The sequence below is a fragment of the Hemitrygon akajei genome, chromosome 3, assembly GCF_048418815.1.
Source record: "Hemitrygon akajei chromosome 3, sHemAka1.3, whole genome shotgun sequence".
In the NCBI taxonomy this organism is placed as follows: domain Eukaryota; kingdom Metazoa; phylum Chordata; class Chondrichthyes; order Myliobatiformes; family Dasyatidae; genus Hemitrygon; species Hemitrygon akajei.
Window position 1 is genome coordinate 185044453 of NC_133126.1, and position 22317 is coordinate 185066769.

The window sequence follows — 22317 nt, forward strand, 5'->3', positions numbered from 1 at the left end:
AGAGATAGGAATGGGTTAGAGGGGTATGGATCGAAGAAGAGGAGGAGAACGGTACAGTTGCAAAGTTTGGACAGATACAGAGATGGGAATGTGTTAGTGGCATACGGGGGAAATGGGACTAGTTCAACCAGACAGCTTGATCAGCATGAATGAGTTGGGCTAAAGGACCAGTGTCCATGCTGTATAACTCTATCCAGTACCAAGGAAACACTGCAATATTGAAGTTGCCATATTTCAGATGAAGCATTCAGCACCGTACAGACTCTACTTTGAAAAGAAGTGGCTGACTTAAACCTTGCGTTCCAATCCATAGTTTTGCCCCTCACACTAGTGACTGCAGATGCTGGAATCAGGGGCAACAATCAAGTTACTGTAGGAACTCAGTGGGTTGAGCAGCATTTGTTGGAGGTAGGAATTGTTGGCATAGACCTAATGCAAGGTTTGGATCCAAAAGGCAGCAGTTCCTTCCCTCCCACAGATGCTGTTTGGCCTGCTGAGCTTCTCCAGCTGATCATTTGTTGATCTGCACATTATCTCGTTCCTGTTTGTGGAAATTTGCTGAGCCACATGATCTACAATACATTTCAGGGATGATTGTGTTCTCTAGCTGGGATCGATGTCCTCCAACTTCTCAGAACTTCAATAAATTACAAGAATCATTGAGACATAAACCAATATAAACAGGACTTTGGGCCCAAATCTTCCATGCTAGCCAAGTTGGCTGCCTCAGCTAATCTCACCTGCCTGTAGTTGGCCCCTGTCCCTCCACGTACATATACAAGTGCCTTTTAAAGGTCATAATCGTACCGACACATACCACTTACTCTGGCAACTTTTTCCATATACTCCCCACCCCTCTGTGTGGAAAAACACTAACCAGGGTAAAATTTACAGCTTACCTCCACGATTACCCAGATTTTATACTGTCAGATTCACACCCACTCCCACCCCTTCTGCAGTTTTCTAAGCTTCTTTTATGTCCTTCATACTTTGATGAATGGTCTTTGACCTGAACCCTTAACTCCATTTCTCTCCAGATGCAGCCTGATCTGAAGAGTTTTTTCAGCATGTCCTGTTCCTCTTTATGATCTCCATCATCTGCAGTTTTTTTAAAATGTTTGTACTTCTATTGTAATTTTGCTGCATGTGTGTGTGTGTGTGTGTGTGTGTGTGTATGCGTGTGCGTGCGTGTGCGTGCGTGTGTGTGTGTGTGTGTGTGTGTGTTTTCAAAGTTCAAAGTACATTCATCATTGTGCGTATTCAATATACGACCTTGGGATTCGCCTTCTTGCAGACAGCCACAAACAAAGAAACACCATGGAACCCATTTAAAGGAAACCTCCGCACAACAAGACCATCAGACATACGATAAAAGAAAAAATTAGGCAAGCAGCGAAAAGCAAACAAATAGGACACAATACATTAAACCGCAGAGTCCCCAAAAGTGACTCCACAGCCACAAGTCACGAGTGTGTGTGTTTGTGTATGTAGTTTCTTGAAATAAGAATTTTTCATAATATCTCCTTGGAGCAAAAACAACATGTTTGATTTCAACCTTGTTTGTGTGAAATAGCCACCCAGTCAGAAGCTGATAAAATATTATTGGTAGTAGTGCCATTTTCAATCTCATTATGAAGATTAGAGATATTAATTCTCAAGGTCATGAAAGTCATAATTTCCACTGTGTCAGCAAATAAAGAGGAAGGACTGAAAGCAGTTGAGTGCAACTGTGCAATCCCGGCATATAAAAAGGTATCTTCGATTGAATTGACTTGTCAGAAGGATGAAGCTTCTTTGTCTCCTTGGGCTGGTTACAGCCGTCCTGGCTGGTCCTGGTATACAAAGGTTCGATGGGTAAGTCGCCTCTCTCTTGGACATTGCCTCATTACACAGGTCTAAAGGGTTCAAAACCTTAGTTGTGAACATTCCCATTGCTACCCTCTACTGAAAGAGGGTTAGAGTGCAGCAGCACGCACAAATTCTGGAGAAACTCAACAGGTCAGGCAGCGTCTATGGAGAGCAATCAACAGTTAAGACCCTTCGTCAAAACTGGAAAGGAAGGGGGAAGAACTCAGAAAGGTCTCAGCTAAAAAGCACTGACTGTTTATTCCTCTCCATAGATGCTACCTGACCTGCTGCTTTTCTCCAGCAGTTTGTGTGTGGATTTCTAGCATATGCAGAATAGAACATTGAATATTACAGCACAGAACAAGCTCTTATTGTGCAAATTTTTAACTTGCTCTAAGATCAACTTAACCATTCCCTTCTACATAATCCTCCATTTTTCCAACATCCATGTGACTATTTAAGAGTTTCTTAAATGCTCCAAATATAAGACCATAAGCCATAAGCTTGAGGAGAAGAATTAGGCCATTTGACCCATCCAATCTGATCTACCATTTCATCATGGCTGATCCAATTTTCTTCTCTGGCTCATTCTTCTGCCTTCTTCCTGCATCCCTTCATCCACTGACCAACCAAGAATCTATCAACCTCCACCTTAAATATACATAAAGACTTGGCCTTAGCAGTTGCCTGTGGCAAAGTATTCCACAGATTCATCACTCTCTAGCTAAAGAAATTCCTCCCCATCTCCATTCCAAAAGGATGCCCTCCTATTCTGAGGCTGTGTCCTCTGGTCAGACTCTCCCACTAGAGGAAACATCCTCTCCACATCCACTCTGTCAATTTGATAGGTTTCAATGAGAACACCCCTCATTCTTCTGAATTCTAATGAATACAGGCCCTTAGCCATCTTACACTTGTCATATGACAAGGCATTGAATCACAGAAGCATTTTTGGGAACCTCCTTTGAACCCTCTCCAGTTTCAGCACATCCTATCTGAGATAAGGGGCCCAAAACTGCTCATAATACTCCAAGTGAGGCTTCATTAGAGTTTCATAAAGTGTCAACATTACCTCCTTGCTTTTATATTTTAGTCCTCTTGAAATAAATGCTAGCACCACATTTGCCTTTCTCACCACAGACGCAACCTGTGAACTAACCTTTAGGGATTCCTACACAAGGACTCACAAGTCCCTTTGCAGCTCAGTATTTTTTTGTATTTTCTCTCCATTTAGAAAATAGTCAAACCTTTCATTTCTTCTACTGAAGTGCACGACCGTACACTTTCCAACACTGTATTCCATTTGCCACTTCTATGCCCATTCCTCTAATCTGTCTAAGTCTTTCTGTAGCCTCTCTACTTCCTCAAAACTACCTGCCCCTCCACCTTTCTTCATATCGTCTGCAAACTTTGCAACGAAGTCTTCAATTACATCATCCAAATCACTGACATATAATGTAAAATGTATCAGTCCCAACACAGACTCCTGTAGAACAACAGTAGTCACTGGCAGCCAACCAGAAAAGCTCCCTTTATTCCCACTCTGCCTCCTGCCAATCAGCCACTGTTTTATACATGCTAGAATCTTTCCTGTAATATCTGCATTCTTGCTTGTTAAGCAGCCTCATGTGTGGCACGTTTTAAAGGCCTTCTGAAAATCCAAGTACACAACATCAAATGATTCTTCTTTGTCTATCCTGCTTGTTATTTCTTCAAAGAATTACAATGGATTAGTCAGGCAAGATTTTCCCTTGAGGAAATCATGCTGAATATGGCCTATTTTATCAAGTGCCTTGAAGTACCCTGAGACCTCATCCTTAATAATCATCTCCAACATCTTCCTAACCATTGAGGACAAACTAACTGGCCTATAATTTCCTTTCTTCTGCCTCACTCCCTCTTGAAGTGTGGAATGACATTGCAATTTTCCAATCTTCCAGAACCATTCCAGAATCTAGTGATCTTCCACAATCTCTTCAGCCACCTTTTTATGAACTTTGGGGTGTACACTATCTGGTCCATGTGAGTTACCTACCTTCAGACCTTTCTGTTTCCTAAGAAACTTCTTTCTAGTAATGGTAACTTCACCCACTTCATGACCCCAACACCTGGAACTTCCACTATACTACTAGTTTCTTCAACGGAGAAGGCTGATGCAAAATACTTATTCATTTCGTCTGCCATCTCATTGTTCTCCATTACTATCTCTCCCGCATCATTTTCCAGTGGTCTGATATCCACTCTCAACTCTCTTTTACACATTATGCATCTGAAAAAACTTCTGGTATCCTCTTTAATATTATTGGCTAGCTTACTTTTGTATTCCATCTTTACCTTCTGAATGACATTTTTTGTTGCCTTCTGTTGGTTTTTAAAAGCTCAGTTACAGATTGGCAGGTATGATGTTGTAGGCATCACTAAGTCATGGCTGAAAGAAGATTATAGCTAGGAGCTTAGTGTCCAAGGATACACATTGTATCAGGAAGGGCAGGAAGCCAGAGGGGGTGGCATTGGTCTATTGGTAAAAAAAATTAAATTAGATCATTAGAAAGAGGTGACAAAGGGTTGGAAGGTGTTGAACCATTGTGGATAGACCTAATGAACTGGAAGGGGAAAGAGACCCTGATGGGAGTTGTGCACAGACCGCCAAACAGTCATAAAAATGTGATCTATAAATTACAATGGGAGATTAAAAAATGCATACCGAAAGGGCAAAACCACAATTGTCATGAAGGACTTCAATATGCAGGTAGATTGGGAAAATCAGGTTAGTGTTGGATTCCAGGAGGAGATAATTCTAGAGCGTCTATGAGATATCTTTCTAGAACACCTTTGTTGTTGTGTCCACAAGTGAGATAGCTATTCTGGATTGGGTGTTGTGCAATGAACCAGAATTGATTATGAAGCTTAAGGTAACAGAACCCTTCTGGGCAAGTGAGGGCATATTATAGAGCAAAAATTAGTGGGAGGTTAGAGTGTGCAACCTGGGTCACCAAAACTAGAGAACGAGTCAGAGCACTGGATCACTTGGTATGTGGACGTTGTCCTATAGTGAGAGCTTGAGCATGATTGGCTCATAATCTCAGGAAGAAGTTTAAGTTTGAGACATTTAAGATTCTGAGTGTTATGAACAGGGTAGACATTGAGAGGCCATTTCCTCAGGGTGGAGTTGTTCTTGGGTAAGGAGTCAACAAATCAAGAAAGGACTTCTGAGAACTTCTTTTATTTAGAGAGGATTGAATCACTACTGCAGAAGCCAGTAGATGCCAGGAATATTCATGGCCCAAGGCTAGTGAATGTGGGGACCAAGTGATTAGAGAGGACAAAACTGCTCCTAACTCCATGGCTCTTGTTCATTGCTCATCCTCTGCCTCTTTTGCAAAGCGAGAAGGTGTTTCGCCTGAAACCACGGAGTGAAAGGGAAGTGGATATTGTGAGAAGCCTGGCTGACCTCACAACGGTAGGACAAATTCTAAACTTCTCCGTAAGAGCTCCTTCGCAGAAAGTGATCAAGAGACCTCAGACTCTCCATTTCTCACACTCTTTGCAGATTGACTTATGGAAACCAGATTCCTTCGACCAAGTGTACGCTGAGACTACTGTGGATTTCCGGGTGAGCGCTGGGGATGTTCCAGGGGTTCAAAAGCTTCTGAAGAAGAGTGGATTAAAACATGAGTATGTTCTCTTGTCCAGCCAATGTTTCTGTTCATGAGGTATGTCAAAGTCCTTCTGCTGAAACCAGTCACAATTATAACAACTTAATTTTCTTTCTCTTCCCTGAACCACTCCACTCACCTTTCCCACCACCCAATTCCAGAGTTTTAATTGATGACGTTCAAGTAATGATCGAGCGGCAACTTGATAACAAGGAGCGTTCAGCTACTAAACACAGTTACGTGAAGTACAATGACTTGGATACGGTGCGTACTGGTTCACTAGAAAACGTTGGGGTACCAAAGAGCTGGATAAACGGTGTTGTACACAGTAAAACAAGAACAGCTGGGACACCTCAGCTGGTTAGAATCAGAATCAGTTTTCATATCATTGACATATGTCATGTGAAAGAAACTGTTCCTAAAACATTGAGTGTGTGTTTACCTCCCTGATGGTAGCAGTATGAAGGGGGCATGCCATGGGTGATGGGGCCCTTAGTGCAGCCTTTCTGAGGCATCATCTTTTGAAGATGTCCTCGATGCCGGGGATGCTAGTTCCCATGATGGAGCTGACTGAGCTTGCGATCTTTGTCAGCTTTTTCTGATCCTGTGCAGTGGCTCCGTCCTGCCCCCCCCCCCCCCCCACCCTCCACCATACTAGATGGTGATGCAACAAGTTGGAATACTCTTCACGGTACATCTGTAAACATTTGTCCGAGTGTTTGGTGACATACAAATTCTTCTCGAACTGCTAATGAAGTATAGCCAATTGCAGCTTATTGGAGCAGCAACAGGAGGAAAGAATTCTCAACATCTTGGGCCAGACTCTAGACCAGTCTGACAATGCCAACTGTTCTTTAACCTCCACGAATGCCGCCTGACCTCCTGAATTCCTCCAGCAATTTGTGTTTTTTTTTGCTCCAGATTCCAGGTTTTGTGTCTTGGGTGTAATACATATAGCATATTTGAGAAAAAGTACATGGAACCATAGACCTGTCAGCTTAACATCAGGAAACAGATTCCCCACTGATATAGAAAAAGGAGCAAATCCAGAAAACAAACGTACAATGATGATTAGCATAATGTTCAACAGGGAATGTCCTAGTATAGATGTGCGATTTTGGTAGGCAAAATAAAATGGTCTCATATTTTTGGAAAATCTTATTTAAAATAGAGAAACAAAGGGCTCTTGAATTACAAACAGATAAATCACTAACAGCAATACCTCAATGGAGTAACCTATAAAAGAAAGCGAAGCAAACACCAGAGTGTGCGACTGTGGGGACGGAAGCAAAGCGTAAAGGCAAAGCATGCCAATAGTGCACAAAGCCTTATTTGTCACCTGTACCTCAAAACATACAGTGAAATGCGTCAAAGCAAATCAGCACATCAGATCTTGCTGCACATCCCGCAAGTGTTACCGTGCTTCTGGCACCAACATAGCACGTCCACAACCCACCCGCCCCAACTGCGTGTCTTTGGAATGAGGGCAGAAGCGCCCACGCTCGTGGGGAGAACGTGCAAACTCCTTACAGACAGCGCTGGGAACTGAACCCCAATCACACAGCTGCCTCTGCAAATATATTACCGTAACTACAGCCATATGGGGAGTAGGCAAGAGAATTGCTCCAGCAGAGGGCGGTTACAGCCTAATCCAACAAAACGGAGAAAGGGAAGATCTGAATTTAAGTTCCAATGCACCCAAGACTAATCTGATTTTATTGGAAATTACAGCCCAGCGGAATGCCTTAAAGCAAACAATTTCTGTGGGCATGGTCATCACTGCACTTCTGCATTATAAATGTGAAGCCCCGATTTAGATGAATGACATTAAACCTTGGGACTGAACACGGAACATAGAAATTTACAGCACGTTACAGGCCTTTTGGCCCACAATGTATGCTGACCATATACCCTACTCTAGAAACTGCCTAGAATTTCCCTAGCACGTAGCCCTCTCTAAGCTCCATGTACCTAATTGAATTAGTGATGGACAAAGGTATTGTGTTGGGAAACTAGAAAAGGCAGATTCCTATTCTCTCCCATCTACACGATGGGGAGAGTTAACACACATCTGTGTTCAAATCACTGGCATAGAACTTGACTCCCCAACCTCCAGAGAGCAGATTGTTACCACTGAGTGACAGTTAACCCTTTAGAAACATTCTCAAAGGGCACTTGGGATGCTGGGCTTTGTGTTTTGCGATTAAGAGCCAAATGTTGATTTCAAATTTTTAAAAGTTCTAATTTACTCTGAAATAGATCAATGAATGGATTGCAGGCACGGTTGCCAGAAATACGAACCTGATGGCTCTTGAAGAAATTGGAACCAGCTATGAAGGACGACCGATCAATGTCATAAAGGTAGATGGAATTAGTTCAATGAACTTTTTCTGGTGAGGATGGTCTATGCAGGTGCTACAGAGATAAAATCTACTCCCAAAGGTGGGAGGGGGGGAAATATTTGTTGTCTCTAATCATTCCTTGTTCTCTTTGGTTGTCTTTTGGAGTTTCCTTTGTCCCCATTGGTTAGCCTGCTTTATTCCCACTGGTTAGCTTTCTGATTCTTCTTTGTCTCCATTGTTTTTTGGCACCTCCTTTATCCCTATTGGTTAGCTATCTTTACCCCAGCTGGTTAGGCTGATGAGACTCGTTTGTTCACATTGGCTGAGAAATATATACTTTACAAATGTAGAGAAAAAAAATATCAGTGAATTCATATGTTTCATCTGGAGAAGTTAACCAGGGTATTTAATCTGATCCAGAAAACCTGAAATATCATCAGAATCAGAATAAGGTTTAATATCAATGGCATATGTCATGAAATTTATTGTCTTTGCAGCAGCACTACAAAGCAATATGAAATTTAATAAAACCATAAAGTCAGAAATTGTAGAGTGAGGAACGGGACATTCTTGCCACCCAGCTCCTTGGGTGATACATTTCTGTAGTGCGAAAAGAAATAACTGTCTATTTCATTCCTTGCAAAAGATCAGCAAGAAAACAGGTCAAACTAAACCAGCGATCTTTATGGATTGTGGAATACATGCTCGAGAGTGGATTTCTCCAGCATTTTGCCAGTGGTTTGTGAAGGAGGTTAGTATCGAAATTTAAAGGTACAAATTCTAATACAGATCGTTAAACATTATATGATTTAAATTTATAGTACAACTATTAGTCTGCTAGCTTATGAAAATGTAGTATTAATGCATCAGTACCTCAGAGTAACATAGCTAACCAAACCACTAGAGCTGTCACCAGACAACAGGATTCAGTTCGATATGTTTGTTGAAGGGCTTGTCCTTTCAGTGCAATTTATTCCACAGCTCCTTAATCAGGTTATGAACAAAACATGTCCCAAAAAAAAAAAAAAAGGATCTGGCCACATAATATCAGAGCACAGACGTGCAACCTTACACCATGGGATCGGTGAGTCTCTACTCAAACCCTGCACTGGGGTGGGAAATCAGTGAGTCCGTACTCAGACCGTACATGGTAGGGTGAGTGAGTTCCTACTCAGACCCTGCACTGAAATGTTGGTGAGCCTGATCCCCCAAAATCTGGATACAGATCAATTCCATCCACAATTCCACATCAAATGAAGCAGCCCACACCCTCATGCAGCCCGACCGACACTACACGCAGGTAGTCTGGTAATTGCCAATCTCCTTTGTGCCACAAGGTGATCGTCTTCAACAAGAATGAACCTAATCATCTACTCTTGACCTTCAGAGACATTACCATTGCCAATTCTCAAATCATTTATATCCTGGTGTTCACAAGACACTCAATGCAATAAACTATGGAAATACAGTGTCCACAAGGGCAGGCCAGAGCTGGGAGTCCTACGAACATATGACCATAAGATATAGGAGCAGAATTGGGCCATTTGGTCCACCGAGTCGTGTCCTCCATTTTATCATGGCTGGTCTATTTTCCCTCTCAGTCTTGAACTCCTGCCTTCTCCCATTTGCCTTCATGCCCTGACCAATCAAGAAGCTATCAACCTCTGCCTTAAAAATACTGTACATAAAGACTTGGCCTCCACAACTGCCGATGGTAATGAATTCCACAAATTCACAACTCTGCTCTGAAAGACTGATGCCTCAAGGCCTTCCACCATATACAAGTAATAGGAGTGTGTCTGAACACTCTCCACTTATTTGGATGAGTCGAGTCATAAACTACCACAGAGTTGAAATAGGTTCTTTGGCCTGTCTTTTCCATGCCAAACTGATCTTCTGCCTTGTCCCATCTACCCGCACCTGGACTATAACCACCCACAAGACCCTCCCATCCATGTACCAATCCAAACCTCTCTTAAACTCCAACATCATGCAGGACAAAGCAGACCCTCCATCCACCAGCCTAAAATAGTTACTCCCTCCACCACAAGTGACTGCGGTGTGAACAATCTACAAAATAGACTGCAGTTCTTCCCCCAGGCCACTTCAACAGCCCTTCTCAAACATGTGACCTCTGTCACCTTGAAGCTCAAAAGTTCAAAGTTCAAAGTACACTTATTATCAAAGTATGTTTTCATTATGCATCCTTGAGATTCGTCTCCTAACAGGCAGCCACAAAACAAAGGTACTCCTAGAGAAACCTATCAAAAAAGATCATCAAACACCCAATGTGCAGAAAGAGAAAGAAAGCAAACAATGCAAGCAACTAGCAAATAGTATTCTGAACTGAACCCCAGAAAGACAGCCTGCCCATAGGCCCTGAGATCAACACAGCGAGCTGAACCGGCCCATCCCTCGCCTTGGTCCCCGACACCCCGACCTCGTTAGCCACCAGCCAGAAGTCACTGAGATTCACCAGTGCCAGCTTAGCCTCAGGGACATGAACAGCAGGCACATGGGAAAACTTACACTTTTCCTCGCAGGTCATGCACCACCGTAAATTGGAAATATAATGTTGTTTCTTCATTGGCAGTGGGTCTAAATCCTGGACGCATCGTAGGAGTAATTTCATCAGAAGGACTGCAGCAGTTCAAGAAGATTGCTCAGCACCATCTTTTCAAGGGCAATTGTGGATGGTTAATAAATACTGGCTGCCAATATGAATATACACATAAGACCATAAGATATAGGAGCAGAATTAGGCCATTTGGCCCATCAACTCTGCTCCACCATTACATCATGACTGATCCATTTTTCCTCTCAGCCCCAATCTCCTGCCATCACTCCGCATCCCTTCCTGACCTGACCAATTATCTATCAACCTCTGTCTTAAATCTACATAAAGACTTTGCCTCCACAGCTGCCTGTGGTAAATAATTCCACAGATTCACCACTCTTTGGCTAAAGAAATTCCTTCACATCTGCATACCAAAACGATGTCCCTCTATTCTGAGGCTGTGTCCTTTGGTCCTTGATTCTCCCACTATCGGAAACATCCTCTATCAAGGAAATAAATTACTTGCTCAGACCTTGCACAGTTAGTACCCATACATTGCATGGGATAGCACAAACTTTAGAACTGCAATTTATGTATGTATGTTTATCTATTAATTGGAATAATTGTTTTGTATCATCTTAAAATCAACACCTTTTTTAAACTTCAGAATTGCTCTTATTTGTAAAAGGCAAAACTTCCATCTTACTAAAAGCCAATTATTTCTTGCAAAAGATATTGAGCTTCTAGAATAAAGATTTTATTTATCAAGATTGGGCATTTTAGTATTAACACTCTGCTCAGTGTGCTTGATGGATGATGGACATGTCCATCTTCTCTAGACAATCAACAATTATGGATCAGATCCCACAATCACCCACATCCTGGACACCATGGACATCTTCATCGTCCCAGTGATTAATGTTGACGGTTATTCCTACACCTGGTCCACTGTAAGTACAGTAACAATGTTAAAGTTACAAGATGTTTTATATAGTTGGCTTCACCTACTCTGCTAGTCGGATATGTTGGAGCATGGATGTCATGGTTCTGTGGTCAATGGCAGTCCTTTCTCAGCCATCACTTGGGGTTCTGAGGTGACCGGTGAGGACTGCAAGCTGGGGAGTGGGTGGGCTGATTATAGGATGGTGCACCTCTTCTGATGTTGGTACTGGGGTTCTGAATGCTCCGGACTTGAGGATCTCTGTATTATCCCAACTGTTTCCTCTCCATATTGAATAGTCATGGGCCAAGAATTCCCCTGGTATGGTATATGGGGCTACTGTATAATTTAGTCACAATTTCCTCTATCTTTTGTCATGGCAGGGCTTGGAAGAGAGTATCTGCTATGGGAGTTTGGGCCTATGCATGTGACTAATATGGCCTCCTGAGTGAGCAGTGTGAGTGGAAGAGAGGCCTCAAAGCTGTTAGGTTAACAAACGTACACACACACACACACACACACAAACACACTCGCACTCAACTCGAGACAGTTTCAGATAAAAGTTTTTTTTTATGCGAGGCATCGTTAAGATAGATAGAGTCTTTTTCCCAAAGTGGAAATGTTAATTCTCAGAGACCATAGGTTTGACATGAGAAGGCTAACATTTAAAGGGAACTTGAGGTGCACGGAATCAGGGCAGGACAGTAGCGTAGTGGTTAGCGTAACACTTTGCAGTGCCAATGACTCAGGTTCAATTCTGCCGTGGGCTGTAAGGAATTTGTATTTTCACTCTGTGCCCGTGTGGGTTTCCTCTGGGTGCTCTGATTTTCTCCTACATTCCGAAAATGTACTGGTTAGTATTATTAAGTTGCAGGCATGTCATGTTGGTGCCAGATGCACGGCTACACTTAAAAGAATAAGACCATAAGATATAGGAGCAACATTAGGATATTTGGTGTGCCATTTCATCATGGCTGATCCATTTTCCCTCTTAGCCTCAGTCTCCTGCTATCCACCCCATATCCCTTCCATGTCCTGACCATTCAAGAATCTGTCAACCACTGCCTTAAATATACATACAGACTTGACCTCCACAGTGGCCTGTGGCAACAAATTCCACAGATTCACCACTCTCTGGCTAAAGAAATTCCCTCTCATTTCCATTCTAAAAGATCACCCCTCTATTCTGAGGCTGTCCCTCTGGTCTCAGACTCTCCCACCATAGGAAACATCCTCACCACATTTACTCTATCAAGGCCTTTCACCAATTGATAGGTTTCAATTAGGTCATCCTTAATTCTCCTGAATTCCAATGAATACAGGCCCAGAGCCATCAGACAATCTTCATATGACAAGCCATTCAATCATGGACCAATTTTCGTGAGCCTCCTTTGAATCCTCTTCAGTTTCAGCCACATCCTTTCCAAGGTAAGGGGCATAAAAAATGCTCACAATACTCCAAGTGAGACCTCACCAGTCTTCTATAATGTCTTAACATTACATCTTTGCTTTTAATTCTAGTCCTCTAGTAATTAATGCTAACATAGCATTTGGCTTCCTCACCACAGACTCAACCTGCAAATTAACATCTGGGGAATCGTGAACAAGGATTCCAAAGTCCCTTTGCACCTCAGATTATTTTGTATTTTCTCTCCATTTAGAGCAGGGGTTTCAAACTCATTTTAGGTCACGGGCCGGATTGAGCAAAATGCAGCTTCATGCGGGCCGGATCAGTCGGACGCGTGCGAACGCAGCTTTCGTTGCCTCCGTTTTTTCAGCCTGCTCTCACGTGTCTCAGTCTCTGCTATAACTACAAAGTGTTTCACTTTACAAATTCCATTTCTTATGAAGAAGACTGCCGAGCAAGACTGCCGAATAAACACTAAAAACCCTGAAAACCTGGTACCTGAATAAACTCAGCATTAGCCATATCATACGCCATAGGCGCTTCGATTACTGGGGCCAGCTTTAACAGTAATTAGATATTATCTCACGGGCCAAAGATAATTCCATCGTGGGCCGGATTTGGCCCGCGGGCCTTGAGTTTGACATATATGATTTAGAAAATCATCAACCCTTTCACTTCTTTTACCAAAGTGCATGACCATACACTTCTCGACACTGTATTCCATTAGCTGTTCCTTTGCCCATTCTCCTAACCGTCTAAACAGCATCAGTGCTAGTGATGTAAAAAGAATAAATAAACTTATCAAAAAGGGTGGACCCATCCTTGGCTACAACCCGGACTCTTTTGAGTTAGTGGAGAGGAGGTCACTAAACTGTTATCCGTTATGGACAATCTGGCACATCCTCTCCATGACCTACTGAATAAGCAGCAGAACACCCTTTCGAAGGTTCATTCAGATCTGCTGTCACAAGCATCATTTTAGAAAATCTTTCCTACTAAATGCAATAAGCATATACAACAGTTCATCTCTGTGCGATAAAAGAACACACATCATTGTACAATAGATTCTGTTTTTCTATTTTGTACATTACTACACAGTATGGCACATTGGTGAATTATTACTGTGTATATTATAGTCTATACTTTATTATTAGTTAATATTATTATTACATTTATTATTATTGCTAAGTGTGATTTTAAATGATGCTGCTATAACAAAATAATTTGCCACTCAGGATCAATAAAGTACTTATTATTATTATTATTATTATTATTATTATTATTATTATTGTTATGTTCTTCTGTGGCCTCTCTACTTACTCAGAACTGTGTGCCACTCCACCTATCTTCGTATTGTTTGCAAGTTTTGCAAAGTGATCAATTCTATCATCCAAATCATTGACATATAACGCAAAAAGAATTGGTCCCAACACAGACCCTGTGGACAGCACTAGAAACCAGCAGCCTACCACATAAAACACCCTTTATTTCCACTCTGTGCCTCCTGCCATTCAGCCACTGCCTTATCCATGCTAGAACCTTTCCTGTAAAACCATGGGCTCATAGCTTGTTAAGCAGCCTCATGTGGGGCACCTTGTCAAAGACCTTCTGAAAATCCAAGTACACATCATCAACCAATTCTTTTGTCCATCCTAGTTGTTACTTCTTCAAAGAAATCCAACAGATATGTCAGGAAAGATTTTCTCTTGAGGAAACCATGCCAACTTTATCATGTGCCTCCAAGTAACCTGAGACCTCATCCTCACTAATTGACTCCCAACATCTTCCCAACCACTTCTCTTTGTGAAGAGTGAAGTGACATAAGCAACTTTCCAGCCTTCCAGAACCAATCCAGAATCTACTGATTCTTAAAAATCATTACTAATGCCTCCACAATCTCTACAGCCACCTAGGGTGTACACCATCTGATCCAGGTGACTCATTTAACTTCAGACCTTTCAGTTTCCCAAGAACCTTCTCCCTATTAATGGTAACTTCACTCACTTCATGACCCTGACACTTGGGTTCCTTCCAACACATCCTCGAACTGCATTAGTTATTGATGCAAGTGACACATTTCACCGTATTTTTCAGTGTTCCCGTGTACACGTAAAGAATAAAGCTAATCTGAAATCTTACATTGTTTTTTACACAGAAAGTAGTAAAATTATATCTTAAGAAGTTTTTCTCACAGAGGGTAGGAAGACTGACAGAGCAGGTGGTGGAAGCAGATGCGATAGCATTGTCTAGGAAGCATTTAGGCAGGCATGGGAACAGGCAGGAAAGAGATGGATATTGATCGTGTGTAAGCAAGTGGGAGTAGTTTAACCTGGCATTATGTTGGGCACAGATATAGTGGGCCGAAAACCTTGTTCCTCTGCTGTACTGCTCTATGTTTGATGTTCTAAAAAAAAATGCATATGCACAGATGCCCAACTTCACAGACAACACACACATACAGAAGCACACACACAAAGCCAGAATGGACACACTTACACATTTATCTAGAGGCCAGTACATACACGCACGCACAATTAAGTAGGGAAAGATGTACATACAGACAAGCACATACACACGTTCACACTCACACATACACACACACACACACACACACACACGCACATCATATCCAGAACAGGCCCTTTGTCATTGCTACCATTGGGAAGGAGGTACAGGAGCCTGAAGGCACACACTCAACAACACAGGAACAGATTCTTCCGTCTGCCGTCCGATCTCTGAATAGACTGCAAATCCATGAACACTGCCTCACCACCATTTTATTTCTAATTTTGCACTACTTACTTAATTTAACTATTTAATATATAAATACACTGCAATTCATAGTTTATTCCTATTAATATGCATTGCAATGCTGCAAAGAATACAAATTTGCTGACATATGCCTGTGATATAAAATCGGACTCTGATTCTGAACTGACTCTTGAACGTTATATAAGTGCACACGTACATTCACACGCAATAAGCAGCACTTAGCTAGATACCGGTGCAAACACATCCACCCACACAAACACAGACACATTTAAATAAATACAGCGTGTTTCACAGGATTCTTCACGCAGCACATGAGGGAACTATCTCTTTACGTCAGAGCTACCACTGGCCTTTGCAAACCAACCATGTTCTTCCCTGTCTGATGAAAACTATCAAGCAAAGTTTCACACCATCTGTTAGCTGTGTATATGCCAGCCATCGTGTGATAGAGCACTACAGCACAATGGAAGACCCTTCAGCCCATCCAGGCCATGCCAAACTATTATTCTGCCCAAACAGGAGAAAACCTACAGATGCTGGAAATCCAAAGCAACACACAGAAAAGGGCGGAGGAACTCAGCAGGTCAGGTGGCATCCATGGAAATGAATAGATAGTCGATGTCTCAGGCCAGGACCCTTCCTCAGGGTTATTCTGCCTAGTCTCATTCAACCTAAACTTGGTCCATAGCACTTTATGCCTCTCCCATCCATGTATTTATCCAAATTTAAATGTTAAAATTGAACCCTCATCCACCATTTCTGCTGTCAGCTCATTCCACACTCTCACCACCCTCTGAGTGAAGAAGTTTCCCTTCATTTCCCCAAAGCATTTCATCCTTCACCGCTAAACAATGACCCGTCATTCTAGTCTCACAGACCACAAAACGCCTGCTTGCATTTTCCCCATCCACAGTAAACCCCTCATAATTCTGTAAACCTCTATCAAATCTCCCTTCATTCAATCTTTCTCAAAAAATCAGCAGCATCCTCGCAAATCTTCTCTGCACTCTTCTAATCTTATTGATATACTTCCTGCAGGTAGAGGACCAGAATTGCACAAAATTTCACTTTTGAAGGCTTCCCAGATACTAATCATCTCTTAGCCAGGAAACAACCTGTAAACAATCCATTCTTGCCACAACCTTTCTGATGCCATCAATATTGGCCTTTCTCCAGTTTAGAATCACAACCTGAGGACCAGACCTATCCTTCTCCATGGTTAAGATAGATCCTGGGGAAGTCCCATTGGAATCAAGTGGCACAGAAAGAGGCCATCCATGCCGGATCAGGGATAGAGAATCACTAACCTGCAAATTCCTCTTCAGCAATTGTCATGAATGATGGTGGAAAGTCTCATTCCTAACTTCCGGCTATTTGCTATCTAAAGAATCGCTTATGGAGAAAAACCCGATCGAATGTTGCTGGCAGCAGGTGCCGAGGAGTTGACCCCAATAGAAACTGGAATGCTGGATGGTGCAGTAAGTAATTTGCAAGCTGTTATTATGTTGTTTGAGGAGAAGGGTTGGGTGTGAAGGGATGTAGGGTTGAGGGGTTTTCTCAGACATACAGTATATCCAAAAGATAAATTTCCTTGCCCTTTCTTTGCAAGAAATTTAAAATCGGATGTATGGGTGTTGAGTTTCATCCCGAGTAAACACATGCCTTATTGTCCATAAATACATTCTCCGACAATATGAAGAATTCGTTTAGCACCTTTAAGGCAGTAAAATATCTCAAGAGTCATCAAACACACAGAGATAGATTGAAGCAACCATTCGGTTTGTGTAAGAGACTAAGTCTTGAAGAAAGCTTTAAGAAAGGAGAAATGGAAAGGTTTTAGTGTTTACTAAGGATTTTCAGAATTCTGGGCACACACACTGAAGATATAGTTGATACTTGTGGAGTGATTATAATCAGGGACAATAAAACTGGAGAAGACCAGGACTGTAGGTATGGAATAGAGGGCAGTGCTCATTTTGAGAACATATATTAATGGAATAATTCTGCTTATTTTGATTCTTCAGCAGTGAATGGCAATGAATAACTGAATAGATCTGTGAGAAGGTTCACCTGGACCTTCTGCAACAGATTTTGTGGAAGTCATCGAGCACTGCAGCACAGAAACAGGTCTCATACACACACGCTCTCTCTCTCACACGCACACACACGCACACACACACACACACACTCTCTCTCACACACACACACACACACACACACACGCACACACACGCACACGCGCACACGCACACACATGCACGCGCACACGCACACACGCAAACACACACACACGCACGCACACACACAAACACACACACACACGCACACACGCACACGCACACACACACGCACACACGCACACGCGCACACGCACACACGCACACACACAAACACACACACACACACACACGCAATACTCATAAACAAATCACAATACACACAGATATGCCCACGGACGTTGACACACAAACATGCACATCTACACCCACAGGCACACAGACAAACATACCCACCTGTACAGACACCTACCTACACATAGATATGCTCAGACACGTACACACACAAAAATATACAAACACATATATATACACCTCCAGAGAGACAGACAAACACACACACACACACACCTTACTATTGTCCCGTTGTGTCCGACAGCTATTGGTGCCTCAAAGAACCCCTGTTCAGAGACATACTGTGGCCCTTATGTAGAATCTGAGAAGTCGGTCAAGGCTGTTGCAGACTTCATCCGCCACCACAAGCAGAACATCAAGGCTTACCTGACCATCCACTCGTACTCTCAGATGTGTCTCTTCCCATACTCTTACACCTATGACCTAGCTGCAAATCACAATGAACTGGTAAGTGCCCCGGCACATACACATCGCTGACAGTGTGCGACAATGTTTGCCACAAATCTAAACTCTCCGCGTGATATTTAGTAAACGGGGAGCAACAAGTTCTGAATGTGGAAGGTGTTCTTTGATCCCCTCCCTCCGCCCAGCCCTACCCAGTTACCAAAAAGCAGTCACTTCCTCATCACTTTGAAACCAGATGTCCGTACATCTCATGCTACCATTCAATAGCACTGAGGAAAAAGTGATAGTCAGACAGTGAGTTGTGTTGTGGCAGCACTGCAGTGCAACACGTAAGAATCACAATTATTTACACTAAATAAGTAAATAATTTAAATAAACAAATAAAGGAAAAATAGTGAGTTAGCATTCATGGATCATTCGAAAATCTGATGGCAGAGAGGAAGAAGTTGTTCATAAAATTGAATGTAGATCCTCACTCTCCTGCAACTCCTACTTGATGGTAGTAATGAGAAGAGAAAATTTTCCAGACAGTGAGGGTCCTCGGTGATGGATACCACCTTCTTGAGACACCACCTTTGGAAGATCTCCTCAATGTAGAGAAGTTTGTACCCGCGAAGAAGGTGGCTGAGTCTACAACATTCTGCAGCTTTTTTGACCTTGTGCATTGAGGCCTACATATCAAACTGTGGTGCATCCAGTCAAGATGCTCTCCAGACTATATACGTAAAAAATTGCCAGAGTATTTGGTGACATACCAAACCTCCTCATGAAGTACAGCAGCTACCATGCCTTCTTCATCATTGCATCTATATGTTGGGCCCAGAACGGATCCTCTGAGATGTTGCATTTGAAGTTGCTTAGCCTTTCCACCGCTGTACACTCAAAGAGGAATGATGAGGAGGCTGGATTGTTCGATATGCTCAGCTGCATCCACATGTAAAAGTATCATTTTGTAAATTTGTCTATAACTTGCCTGACGGCAAGATCCACTGGTCACAGTTTTGCCCTGGCAGGCATCAGTCCCCTTCCCACATCGGAACACCGATCAACGCTAATTCCTTAGTATAGGGCCAGGCTCTTGGAATTGTCATGCAGGCGAAACACAAACTGAAGGGTCCTTCTCATGTGTACAACCTCTGTAAGACACTACACAAGCAATGGTTCCTTGTAAGCTGTGGCAATGCCAAGAATATCCTCCAGTATGAGAACACTTCATTATTACTCTCTCTGGTGGACGAAGTAAGTCCCTTAATAACTGTGTCTTTTTACTTCATAACTGACAAGAAATAATCATCTCTTATTGCTGTTCTGTACTCCAGAATGAGATGGCCAAAGAAGCAACCACCCGCCTGAGGAGCCTCTACGGTACAGTGTACACCTATGGCCCTGGAGCAACCACCATTTGTAAGCTTTTCAATTTCATCCAATAGTTGATAAAACTTTGGAAGTTTGTAGATGTTTATAAAATAATGAGAAACTTGGTAGGGCACAAAACTAGAGTCTTTTCCCAGGGGAGAAATGTTGAATACTGAAGGACATTTCATGGTGGCGAGAGGGATGTGCACTGCAAGATTTATGTTTTACCACAGGGAGAAACAGGTTAGCAGGGGTGGTGGTGGAAACAGATACAACAGTGGCATTCAAGAGGCTTTTAGACAGTCACATGAATACCATAAGGCCAAAGGATACAGGAGCAGAATGAGGCCATTTGGCCCATCCAGTCTGCTCCAGCATTTCATCCTGGCCCCAATCTCCTATCTTCTCCCCGAATCCCTTCCTGCCCTGACCAATCAATAATCTTTCAACCTCTGCCTTAAACGTACATAAAGACTTGGCCGCCACAGCTGCCTGTGGCAAAGAATTCAACAGATTCACCGGTCTCTGGCTAAAGAAATACCCCTCATCTCCATTCTAAAAGGATGCCCCTCTATGGGTTTTCTATGCTTCTATTCCGAGGCTGTGTCCTCTGGTCTTAAACCCTCCCACCATAGGAAACATCCTCTCTACATCCACTCTATCGAGACCTTTCACTATTTAACTAGGTTTGAATGAGGTCAAACTCATTCTTTGGAATTCTAGTGAATACAGGCCCAGATGCATCAAACACTCTTCATATGATGAGCCACTCAATCCTGGAATCATTTTCGTGAACCTCCTTTGAACCTGTTCAGTTTCAGCCACATCCTTTCTAAGATGAGGGACCCAAAACTGCTCACAATACTCCAAGTGAGGACTCCCCAGTGCTTCATAAAGTCTCAACATTACACACTTGCTTTTATTTTCTACACAGGGAATGGAGAGACACAGATCATGCACTAGTTTAATTTGGCATCATGTACAGGAAAGGGCCTGTTCCAGTACCGTACAGTTTATAGGGCTCAGGTGGCACAGTAGTGTATTGGTTAGCACAACATTTTACAATACAGTTGACCCAGGTTCAATTCCCAACACTGCCTGTAAGGAGTTCACACATTCTCACTGAAGGTTTCCTCCAGGTGCTCTGGGTTCCTCCCATAGTCCAAAGATGTACCGGTTGGTAGGCTAATTGGTCATTGTGAATTGTCCCGTGATTAGACTAGGAATAATTTGGGGGATTGCTGGATGGCGTGGCACTGTATCTCGATAAATAAGTAAATATATTCCATGCTCATTAACGATTGTTGCTTACAATGATTGGTTGTATGTACAAAGTGATGCTAAGTGAGGCATCTGTAGTGGTGGGGAGGGGTTGCTGGGGTGTGTTAATGGGTGGAGGCATTGATCAGCCTGATGGCTTGGGAGAAGTAACTGTTTATGACCGAGAATGTTGCAGCTCGGTTAAACTGTTTAGAGTACAACTGGATTATTGTGTTCAATTCTGCTCACCTCTTTCGAAGAAGAAAGAGTACAGATGATGCTGCCTGGAATGCATAGCATGTCTTATGAGGACAGGTTGAATGAAATAGTGCTTTTCTCTTTGGAGCAAAGGAGGTCAAGAGGTGACTTGATAGAGGTGTACAAGATGATAAGAGAAATAGATCAAATGGACAATCCCAGGATGGAAATGGTTAATGTGAGGGCACATAATGTTAAGGTGATGGAGGAAATTATAGGAAGGATGTCAGAGGTTATTTTATTTACAGAGTGATGGGTGCATGGAACATGCTGTCTGGGTTGTGGTCGAGACAGATAGATGAGGGACATTCAAGAGACTCTTAGCACATAGATGAAAGAAAAAACTGGAGAGTTATGTGAAAGGGAAGGGTTAGGTTGACCTTAGGGTAGGGCTTCACAATCTTTTTTATGCCATGGGCCTCTACCATTATCTGAGAAGTCGATGAGTCCCAGGCTGGGAACAACTGCCTCAGAATAAATTAAAGGTTTGGCACAACATTGTGGGCTGAAGGACATGCTCTCTGCTGTAGTGTTCTATGTCCTATGTTCGAACCCAATGCAACGCAGTGATAATATTTTAATATTATCTATGTTTACAGATCCTGCAGCTGGTGGTTCAGATGACTGGGCCTATGATCTGGGCATAAAGTACTCCTTCACCTTTGAACTCCGTGACACTGGTGCACATGGTTTCCTGTTACCCGAATCTCAAATCAAACCTACCTGTGAAGAAACAATGTTAGCCATTAAGTACATTGCTAACTATGTCAGCAACAACTTGTATTGAAAGGCTAATTAAAATAAATGCATGTTACAACTATTCATCTATTATTCTTACTACAAGCTACAGTAGGTCAATGTTATTGTCAACAGTTCTGGTCATCACTTTATAGGAGAAACATTAGACAGGGTGCAGCGGAAATTGGTTTAGATGTTGCCTGGATTGTAGCTCTGAAGAATGGCATGTGTCATGAAATTTGTGAACTTGGCAGCAGCAGTCCAATGCAATACATAATATAGATGAGAAAAAGTATAAGTAAATAAATAATTAATAAATAAATTACAGCATGTGTATATTGAATAGATTAAGATCATGCAAAAACA

General features: G+C 42.4%; 1 protein-coding gene across 1 annotated transcript; it reads left to right on the forward strand.

Annotated features, from left to right (window-relative positions):
- Positions 1-1708: 1708 nt before the first annotated feature.
- Positions 1709-22033, forward strand: LOC140725715 (carboxypeptidase B-like). The gene is made up of 11 exons (XM_073041552.1): positions 1709-1854; positions 5233-5308; positions 5399-5523; positions 5666-5768; positions 7764-7865; positions 8493-8597; positions 11243-11353; positions 16911-17001; positions 18179-18381; positions 19659-19743; positions 21813-22033. The coding sequence occupies exons 1-11, from the start codon at positions 1784-1786 to the stop codon at positions 21998-22000; spliced, it is 1260 nt and encodes a 419-aa protein (XP_072897653.1). The 5' UTR covers positions 1709-1783; the 3' UTR covers positions 22001-22033.
- Positions 22034-22317: the final 284 nt, after the last annotated feature.